This window comes from Gymnoscopelus braueri, assembly GCF_963280865.1.
Source record: "Gymnoscopelus braueri genome assembly, chromosome: 7".
NCBI classification, from domain to species: Eukaryota; Metazoa; Chordata; class Actinopteri; order Myctophiformes; family Myctophidae; genus Gymnoscopelus; species Gymnoscopelus braueri.
The window spans coordinates 32,056,504-32,067,886 of record NC_137608.1 but is presented as its reverse complement, the minus strand read 5'-3'; the positions used below and the strand labels follow the sequence as shown (position 1 = coordinate 32,067,886).

Here is an 11,383-nt window from a genome sequence, read left to right as displayed (position 1 = left end):
TCCTTGTCGTTCTCACAAACGTCCAGGAGATGGTGCTTTTGAAAAGGAGAAGATATATTCTGGAAATTTAAATCAATGCATGCATGACTATGAAATTATCTCGGCCAACAAACTGGCTGGTGAGAATAAATAATAGCCTACAATAAACAATACACTTTCTTTTCTTTCCAGTTTATTCACCCCCCCCCCCCCCCCCAGCCACAGACAGACAGACAGACAGACAGACAGACAGACAGACAGACAGACAGACAGACAGACAGACAGACAGACAGACAGACAGACAGACAGACAGACAGACAGACAGACAGACAGACAGACAGACAGACAGACAGACAGACAGACACACACACACACACACACACACACACACACACACACACACACACACACACACACACACACACACACACACACACACACACACACACACAGTTTGAAGATGTAGTGGTGGCATGTTACCCCAAACATAGGTCTAAACAAGGTAATCTAATCCAACACCTAATTGTATTACAGCTGAGTCATGTCTATGTTTGCCAGGCAGCCGTTTCTTCAATTGTCCCTGCCAAGGTGACTGCCTCTATTTCTCCTGCTCCTCTGTCCTCTTCTCTGCCACCCACTCCATCATCCATCCTTTATGTTATTATTTCTAGACCTCCACTTCAAAGGAGGCCTGTTCATTCATCCACCACCCTCACAACCCTGTTGTTTTCCACATCCCCTCTCTCTCTCTCTCTCTCTCTCTCTCTCTCTCTCTCTCTCTCTCTCTCTCTCTCTCTCTCTCTCTCTCTCTCCATCCTACAAGGGCAGACAAAGTCATGTTGGTGAGAGCCAAGCCCCCCCATGTGCTTTCTTCTTGACCCTGTCAATGTCATTTATTTGGCAAAACTTCAAATACTATTTGCACCCTAAAAGCTTTTATGGAAGAGTACTATTGTGATTAATTCAACCGTGACATGAAGACAGCAGATGGCCTTTAATTTTGGGGGAATTTATATGCTGCTAAAATGTTGCTGTAATGTTTTCAGACTGCCCAAGGTCTCTGACAGGAAACATAACATTATATTTGGACATTTAATTGGTTTAAAAATAATTGACCATTCTGTTAAAAAGTGGTGGGGTCAGAATTAGAATTCAAAATTGTGGTCTAGGTAAATGGTAGTTCCTTTCCAAAATGTATAGTTCAAAATTGACCAGACACTGTAATAGCCACTATTGTGGGCACAATCATCTGCAATTATAAAGGTGACCATCCAAGAGGTAACACTTAAACTTAATTTACACTAGTGAAATGAAAAGTGTCAAGAGGCAGTATAGCAGTGTGCTCAAGAACTGACCTTTGTCATATACGACTCAAGAAAAAAACAGGTGCTCTTGGAAAAATGGGGTTCAAGATCCTTATGTGGAATTTAGATTTGAGTGAAAAAGCCATTTTATCATGGCTAGTTATGTACAATTAAAACAATGGCTGGGGGTGTCACCCAATCCTAAATGATGAGTGAATACAGGTAGGTGACAATGAGGGATCATATACAGCATGCTGTATAATAAAGAAACAAATAAACAACATTTAAAGACAATATATAGGATGTATGCATTCTTGTGCAGGCATCCAAGACCTTTTCCTGCTGTGCTGTGATAATCCATGTCTCATCCCCATACAGCAGCACTGACTCCACTGTAGCCACAAACAGGTCATCTCCCATGTCAGATTTCCACACTCTCCTCATCCCATGCAAGACATCCCTGGCAATTGCCCTCTGGACCTTCAGAACCTGTTCCGTCGAAGCAGTCCATATTTTAAGTCCTCGACTACCTCGAGCACTGTCCCACTAGCAATGGCAATGGCTTTCCTCTGTGTTAAAGGCCAATATTTTTGTTTTCTTGGCATTGATCTTGAGGCTGATCTTCCTGCATTAAATGTCTACTGCCAGTGAATGGCATTTGACGTCACATGGACGGACCACATCAGAAACATGGATGGTGGCCTCCCATGGGTCACAGACAAGGTCAGAGAGAGAAGGACGAGGCTGCAAGTGTCAAGCACCCAGAATTGGTAGCGAGCAAACTGACTCCTTGTGGGAGTCAACCCAAGAAGGCGCAGTTATGAGGGGAAAGAGGCGCACCAACTATGTAGACAGACTGCGGTGTGACAGCGGAGTTAACAACACTGCAGTAGCTCAAGACCGCTAGGAAGGTGTGGAGGGCAGCGATTCAGGAGTCCGAAGTTGGTGTCGGCTAGTCCGCACACTCGCATCGCGCATATTATGTAAAAAAGAGACATACAGTTTAAAAAAGCAAAGATTTAATTAACAAAACAAATTTCAAGTATTTGAGGTGTATAGGTCAGTTCGAACAGTGGTGTATGTATATGAATGAATGAATGCACCAGGGGTCGAAACCCGGCCAACCTTTCTTGTTTTACATCTCTCCATTCCTGAGATTATACCTTAACTTTTGACCTTTTTGACCCAAAGTATAATAATCTCATCAGGGCAGATAATTCCCACCAATTCCCAGTACTCAATTCTGATTGTGACCTTGACCTTGGGCCTTTCAATCCCAAGTTTAATCATATTTTTGGAGCAGCTCATTGATCATTCCTACCAATGCTCATGGATATTCAGCCAATTATTTTGTGTGGGCTGGATAATGGACACTTTTTACTGTGTGTATATAGTTAACTGCACAGGCAGCACAGCATGCATGCTGGCATACATTAACACCTAAATGAAATACCCACAATTAATGTCATTAGCTTCACCTGTGTTTACCCATCAAAATGCAGTGAAACAATGTTTGCTCTATCAACCAAAACATGAGGCCCAGGTAGGAGTTAAGACCTGGATCAGCGGCCCTTTATTGCAGCCAGTCCATGTAACGTCAAACGCCCAGCTATGTCCAGCTCCCTTCCTGCAAAAGGGAAGAACACACACCGAGCAAAACGAGGCAGGTAGACAAAGTGTGTGGGGTCAGAACCGTATACAGTAGCAATACAACAGCAAAAACTCTCATAACTTGGTATTTGCTGGCTGAATCGCAGTAACCTATAAAGGAGTGTGAATAGCATTCATACCTTTATGAACACATTGGTGAAGAAAGTTATTGGTAAGCATTTATTTTACAGATGGCAAAAAAATATATTTATAAAAATAATTGGTACAAATGTGATTTTATTGTAATGGCAGCACTGATTTGCATACCAGCATGCCGCAGGTACATGTGATCACTTTAGGAATAGTTTCATTGTGATCCTTGACCCTCAAAACATAAGTCTGGACTGGACACCTTATTTGTTCAGTTAAGTGCAATATTGGGTGAGATATAGTGAAAATAAGAATGGTAGAAGGGACATTTTGACAAATGTTTAACATAGCTCATCATTTGCAGCACATTTTTTCCGATGAGAAAACACTGATTAAGTATATTTCCGGGGGGTGCATGATATCCCCTTCTTCCACTATCTAGACAATGATCAAGATTTGATTTGCTGCTCTGCTCTTTTTTTTTTACAAATCAAACCCTGAGTGAGTACGATATTTATATAACACCACCAAAACACGAAACTTGCTACTCCTCTCTGTTCCTCTCATATATAATAAATGAGGTTGTTCGGAGGCTGTTATAGGCATGTTATTTCAGTTCTGGATGCTTCCCTTCCCCAGGGATGCTGAGATGTGATATACTGTAGGAGATAATGTGACAGTGAATGTATCTCAACACGTAAAACACAGATAAACACTTCAACACAAACGCACACATTTCTCACATGTTAAAATGGGTACAATTACAGTGTAGTATACTGTAGGGGAGGGAGAGGGATTGAATCATGGCAGGCCTGGCCCCACGCAATCACTTCAGTGAGAGCACACACAGCAGCAATCACACAGAAAACGAGAAGTTCGTATAACAGAAAATGACTTTGCTGATCTATCCATTCTTGAACAGTGTAGAAGAGAGACATCAGAGGAATTTACACAATTCTCTCTTCACTGTTCCTTTAAGATCTGCGGAGTGAACTCATTCACCCTCTGTGTGTGTGTGTGTGTGTGTGTGTGTGTGTGTGTGTGTGTGTGTGTGTGTGTGTGTGTGTGTGTGTGTGTGTGTGTGTGTGTGTGTGTGTGTGTGTGTAATCAATAGGTGCTATAGGTGCAACTGAGACAGAATCTGCCTCCTCACAGAAGACAACAGCTGATGAGAGACGCTCACAATCCCAGACTGTGGTCAGGTGTGAATGCTGTATTATTTTTGTTCATTGACGATTTGCAGGTACTGTAGCTATTGTGTAATTATCCTTTGGCCAGTCTTTCTGGCCTCTCTCAGTGTGTATTCTAGGCTAGGCAAATTCCAGTCTTAATTTAACTCTAAGACCGTATAAAGGGACCCATTAATTAGGCATTAATACAAAACATCTTTACACTTCATTAACAATCTTGGCTTTACATGCACACCTGTCCAGGCTGTACTGCACATCCAGGATTGTTTGGGTGGACACAAGAAGCATAAAGTATGTAGGCAGTATAAAGGATGAAATTCACATATAGAATGTGGTCGATATGGCATCAGATGGGGCAGACAACTCTCCACAAAATGTGCATGTGCGTGGGCGTGTGTGCGCGCGCACAAAGATTCTGTCAATGAGCCAGCAGGTGTGTGGGTCCCAGATGGCTTAGCGTGGATCTGCAAACTCACACTGCAGCAGTAGCTACAGAGCGCATCAGCAGAACACAGTGCACACCCACATGCCTCACATTATCTACAGAAGCAGACCTGTGCAAAAAAAATAATAGGCCTACATTGAGTTTAAAATATTTAAGTCATTTGAGTCATGAATGATTTATCTTGGATGGACAATTAAATACACAAAAAGTTCACTGCAAGTCCAGCTCTGTCCCAGATTTAACATCTATATGGCCTAGTAGATTTGTGCATATAAAAAAAAGGTAAAAGTAAAAGGCTGTTGATGTTCACTAGCTATGAAAACATTTTCCCTACACATATAATAATTAGATAATAATTGGTATTATGTCCATGTAATTTCATCCCTTGAACTTCACACAAACATCCCTGGCCTATAGCTTTGGTCCATATAGCGTTAGAAGGAGGCAAGGAGCAATGGACCAGAGCTAAGCCTCAACCATCATTTCAATAATAATTACATATATGCTACACTTGGGCCACTGACAAAATTCTGATTAAGTCGCTTGAAATACACAGTAAAATCCTCTGTGTTAATGTATCCACTTGAAACTAAAAATGTAACCAAATGCACCCTTAATGGTCCATTTAAATGAACACCTCGGGTTTTACTGTGCACACCGCGCGTCACAGTGCTGAGTCGTGCGTTTTCCCTCCCTCGCCTATATATAAGCCCCGCCGCTCTCCTCCTGCTGCAGTGAGCATCCTTCGGTCCAGCCAAGATGAGTTTCACCATGGACCACCACCACTACTATGGCCAAAGTGCGTCGTACCGCAAGAATCGGCCGTCCTCCGTCTCCTCTAGCGGCTTCCACTCCCAGCAGCAGCAGCAGCAGCAGCAGCGCCGCCGCCCCATGACCTACAGCCAGCAGCCCCAGCACCACCAGCTCCAGGACAGCATGGAGAGCTACGGCGGAGACAACCGGAGGAACGAGAAGGAGATCCTGCAGACCCTGAACGACCGCTTCGCCGGCTACATCGACAAGGTCCGCAACCTGGAGATGCACAACCGGAACCTGGAGGCGGAGGCGGCCGCGCTGCGACAGAGCCAGGCGGGACGCGCGTCGGTCGGGGAGCACTACGAGCGCGAGCTGGGCGACCTGCGGGGTCTGCTGCAGCAGCTGACCGGCGAGAAGGCGCGCACCCTCCTGGAGCACGAGCACCTGGAGGAGGACATCCAGCACCTGCGCGGGAGGATGGAGGACGAGGCTCGCAACCGGGAGGAGACCAGCGCCGCCGCGCGGGCCATGAACAAGTACGTGGACGAGTGCCAGCTGACGCGCTGCGAGCTGGACAAGAAGCAGAGCGCGCTGGAGGACGAGGCCGCGTTCCTGAAGAAGAACCACGAGGAGGAGGTGGCCGAGCTGCTCGCGCAGATCCAGGGCGCGCAGGTGAACTTCGAGGCGCGGGGAGACTCGCTCAAGGCGGACGTCACCAGCGCACTGCGGGAGATCCGCTCCCAGCTGGACACTCATGCCAGCAAGAGCGCAGTGCAGACCGAAGAGTGGTTTAAAGGTATAACGCACACATGCATATGCCACATAACCACTTAAAACCCTATGTGGTTGAGTCCCTCAGGGCTCTATACTAGAGTCTTTTCTGCGTTCTGTTATTGTGGGGAAAGCTTGTGCTGAAAATAACAGATCGACAAGCTCACAATGCATGGCATCTTGAGGCGTTGTGAGCTTGTCAATCTGCTATTTTCAGCAAAAGCTTTCCCCACAATATGGATGCTGGTGTTTAAGTGGTTAATCAACCACTAAGGCCTATTCATTAACTATAAGTTAACTGTACCAGTGTACAAAATGTAACCACCAAAGTTACAAATATAACTTAATAATAAATAAAAATAATAGGATTTTACAGTGTAGCCTATCACCTCTATATTAGGCTACATAATTGATTCTAAGAAACAATACTTTTGACTGTAACTTTGTTTACTTCATTAACAGACTTTTACTGTTCACAGTCATAGAAAGAATGACTATAAACAAAATATAGGTTAAAGTTTAGATGAAAGGAATCTATCTGCTGTAGTATATCAGCCCTGCCAATTATCTGCAGTTCTATGCTTAATAATTGTGCTACATCATTGCCGCATGCAGGCTAATCATCTTTTGCTAGAAATATGCATTGCAGGGGTCTGATGACACGCAGTGCGGGGAGGATAATTAAGTTACACATCCACTGTCAGCTGGTTTGTTCTAGTTTTTGAGTTTTTCCCTTGCGTTTGGATCTTACCTACAAATAAAACAGATTAGATCAGTCTTTGACAGACAGAGACAGATCAAACCAGACAGTCAATTCTCCATTATAAGCTACAGTCTCCCTTGGACCGATATCGTGATGGGAGTGTAGCCTTCCAAGGTCACTTAAAATATGTAGAGCCAAATAAATGTATGTAACATTATGCTTAAAGCAAGGTTATGATGAGAGATCATGACACAGCATCTTCACTCCAAAAACCTGTCTAGCAGTACAGACTTTTGCAGGACTATGCATCCACTACTTTAGCCTTACAGTATAATGCTGAATCAATATCCCTTAATAAAAGGTGAAAACCAAATGACCTTCCCTCTTTGCTGTCAAGCTGACTGCAGCAGTGTGACTCTGCTTGCTGGACAGGAGCTGAGTCAGACTGACAGATGGATAGCCTACTTTCAAGGTTACTTTAAGGCTTCTATAATGACTAGCTGCCTTTTTCACAGGGGGCAGGTCAAATGAGTTGACATTAAATGTCTGCTACGCACGCAGCATACAGTCTGAACTGCCCGTGTTGAATTGTAAAGTGTTGCAATATGCAAAACTTAAGAAAGCATTTCACAAGCCCATGTTTTACTGGAAAAGTGTCTGTCCAACCTTTTCAGATGGCTATATCCCGTTTTAGACCTGAGGCCGATTCTACAAATGTCTTCTAAATCCTAACAGTTTTTTTTTTTTTAACTTATGTTGTTTAAGTGGTTCTCAAACTATTTCATGTCAAGGACCCCCCAAAATGATATGTATTTGGCCACGGACCCCCATCTCAAAATATTTTGTTCCAGGGACCCCCCCAGAAGCAAAGAGTTGAGTTACAAATGTTCGCTTTTAAAATATATATATTCAAAGATTTGCACAAATGTTCACGATTAAAAAAAAATAGTAGATCTACAAGTGCCATGCTATGAGCTTGTATACCTGCTATTTTTGAATAACCAAAGAAATCCAAAATGACACAGATGCGTTCCCGGTCTTAATGGGATATACATACTGTACACAGTCACACAATTCCCACTACCAAACACTTGTTGCCCTCTAACACACATGTGTTTGCGTGTGCCTTCATGCATACCCTGCAGTGCGCATGGAGCGTCTATCAGACGCAGCGAGGACTAACCAGGATGCAATCCGAGGCACCCAGGGGGAGATCTCAGAGTACCGCCGTCAGCTCCAGAGCCGCACCATCGAGCTGGAGACTCTCCGTGGTACCAAGGATTCATTGGAGAGGCAGTGCATGGAGAACGAGGACAGGCACCATGGAGATCTCCATTCATTACAGGCACGGTGTCAGCACACCACACCCCCCCCCCCCTCTCTATTCTCCACCTCATGTGTTACAATTCTGAATGTGGTAGGGCAAGAGTGGATCTCTGCACTCACAATACCATTCTTTCAATCTGATTCTATTGTGTTTTACATTTCACAGGAGACCATCCATCAGATGGACTCTGAGCTGAAGAGCACCAAGTGGGAGATGGCCAGTCAGCTGAGGGACTACCAGGAGCTCCTGAATGTGAAGATGGCTCTAGATATTGAGATCGCAGCTTACAGGTTGGCCAAATATCTTTTTAGATTTGAATGTCATTGTATTTCAAGTGCTAGATGACAGAACGTCACATTTAAAATGTAAAATGGTGTTGTGTTGAAAACATTACAGCATTTTCTATATTCATCTTTGTGTTACTAACAGGAAGCTACTGGAGGGCGAGGAGAACCGATTTGTGTCAGGAGGCGATCCTTACTCCTTCCTAGAAAGCAGGATGTCTGTCCACTTGAAGTTGAAGGGAGATGAGATCTCTGATACAGTCATTGTGGAGGAGCAGACAGATGAGACCCAGGTCACTGAGGTGACAGAGGAGGCAGATGAAGAAGAAGCAGAAGAGGAGAAAGAAGAAGGTGATGAAGCTGAGGAGGAAGAAGAACAGGGTGAGGAAACCAAAGATGAGGCAGAGGAGAAGGAGGGAGAGGGTGAGGAAGAGGAGGATGACAAAGGGGAAGAAGGAGAGGAAGAGGAGGAAAAGGGAGAGGAAGAGGGGGAAAAGGGTGAGGCAAAGGCTGCTTCTCCTCCATCCAAATCTCCCCCCAAAACTCCCACTGTCAAATCACCCGAATCTAAATCACCTAAATCTAAATCACCACCATCTAAATCCCCGATGCCAAAATCCCCTGCCAAGTCCCCTGCTGCCAAAACCCCCGTAGAGGACAAATCCAAGTCACCCGCATCCAAGTCCCCCGAGTCAAAATCCCCAGCACCGAAATCACCAGCAGCAAAATCACCTGCAGCCAAGTCGCCAGTGTCAAAGTCCCCACTCAGCAAATCCCCTGAATCCAAATCTCCCCCTCCCAAATCCCCTCTTCCCAAAACCCCGGAGCCAAAGTCCCCAGTCAAGGAAAAGGCCACACCCCCAGCTGCAAAAGATACCCCTAAGGAGGAGAAGAAAGTTGAGCCTGCTACCCCTGTGAAGGAGGAGAAGAAGCAGGAGCCCAAAGACAAGGAGCCCGAGAGCAAGGCGGAAAAAACAGATGCGAAGAAGGAGGAGAGCAAGTCAGAGGAATCCCCAAAGAAGGAAGACGCTCCCAAACCTGCTGCTCCCAGCAAGCCTGCAGAAGACAAGCCTGCCCCTGCTAAGGACGAGAAGCCATCCCCACCCAAAACAGAGGACAAAGCGGAAGTGAAGGCCGCCCCTAAGGCAGAGCCAGAGAAGGAGACCAAGAAAGAGGAGAAGAAACCAGAGGAGAAAAAGGAGGAGAAGAAGGATGACAGCAAGGATGCAAAAGACGGAGGGAAGACTGAGGAGAAGTCCTCTGGCACAGAGGCCAAGGAGAGCAAGGATGAGAAGGTCAAGAAGTGAGACCACAAAAGCTGTGATCATTTCCAGGGTTTGATGACAGGAGGAGGTTGAGACGCCAAAGAACTTTAAGGGAGGGGAGGGGGGAAGGGTGGGGCAGAAGGGGCTATTTGGCAGGACAGCAGATGTCCAAAGCAAAGCGGGTGACAGTATGTATGTAAGCAATAGTGCAATAGTACTCTCCCCACACACAGGTATGGCCATTACATGCCCCTATGATGCTTCTGATGTATGACTGTAGTGAATGCAGAATGCTCTAAAACTCTTATCTGAATGTTGACAACTGCCCTTAATAATTACAAGTGCATTTAAATAGAATCCGCAGGGGTTTGTACCTACATGCCCTTGAGGGTAGAAGATGTAAAAAAGAAAAGAAAAAAAAGAAATCAAGCAAAAGATTGTGACAAATGAATATATATATATATATAAATGTATATTTATTGAGATCTAAATGTCTATATTATATTTACAGATATATAGGTAAGAAAGACTTGAACTTGCTCGCTGCGCACCTTATTGCAGTTTCTGCTGATGGCTGAACTGCTTCACTCTCCTGTCTGTAATGCTAGGACAAAGATGACTGTGCTATGTATAAACTGTTGAGAATATGCAAAACAGATGAATAAAGGTAAAGAAATAATAAACAGGTTTTTATGACTTCTCATTTCCCTCTGTATGAAGTGCGACCTTAAATGACACATCAGATGCAACAGAATGAAGGCAACAAGTGTAGATTTCCTCATGCTGTGTCTTGCACTGCATTGCGGCTGAGAAGAGGGGGAGCTGTACCCTCCCAAATCTGCCACCCCACCCATACTGATGTCTCAGAGTCCAGGTTCATACATAAATCAGGAAAATAAGAGGCTACTTACACCTTACAGGAATAATTACCTCCACAGTATTTGAGCACTTCTATGAGCTCTACTGTACGGTACTGTAAAACTATCAATCATGCATCACACAGTACATCCACACCAGAATGATTTCTCTCCTGCATTGACCCTTTCTGCCAAAACTAGCCTACACAATTCCTCTAGTCTGCCTGCAACAAAAGGTCGGTAACACATATGAAGCATTTACATAGAAATTACCTGTACAGCAATTTGACGACTCATTCTTACTAATTGGAAATATATAACACCACCTTCCTTCCTCCTGTGGATCGAGGAGATGATGAATTTATTACTGCTGGAGAAGATTAGATACACTACATCTAGGACACTTAACTAATGTAATCTCACATGGTCTTCATTTATAAATCATGTCAAGAACTTGACGTTCATTTGACATAAACAGGTCTAGGTTGTCTATGGTTGGATCTTGGGTCAGTGGCAGTGCCAGGAGGTTGGGTTTGTCACCCAATAATGTACTATATATATATATATATATATATATGAGTATGGTCAGCATCGTAGAGACCAATACTGTTACTACTATACATTGTATAATACTATACATTGTATAATACAACTTGTATTGAGCCGCCTATGTGGTTTTTGTTTCTTACTTCCCTCTCTTTGTTTTTGTTTTCATTTGTCTTGTGTAAGTGGATGTGCTTGCTCCTGTACTGTGTGGGGGTG

General features: G+C 44.3%; 1 protein-coding gene across 1 annotated transcript; it reads left to right on the top strand.

The window, feature by feature from the left end:
- Positions 1-5,417: 5,417 nt before the first annotated feature.
- On the top strand, positions 5,418-9,806 carry LOC308088544 (uncharacterized protein; the record flags this gene model as incomplete). The annotated part of the gene is made up of 4 exons (XM_080433020.1): positions 5,418-6,210; positions 8,034-8,233; positions 8,381-8,505; positions 8,645-9,806. 4 exons carry the CDS (start codon positions 5,418-5,420, stop codon positions 9,804-9,806), a joined length of 2,280 nt encoding a protein of 759 aa, XP_080289146.1.
- Positions 9,807-11,383: the final 1,577 nt, after the last annotated feature.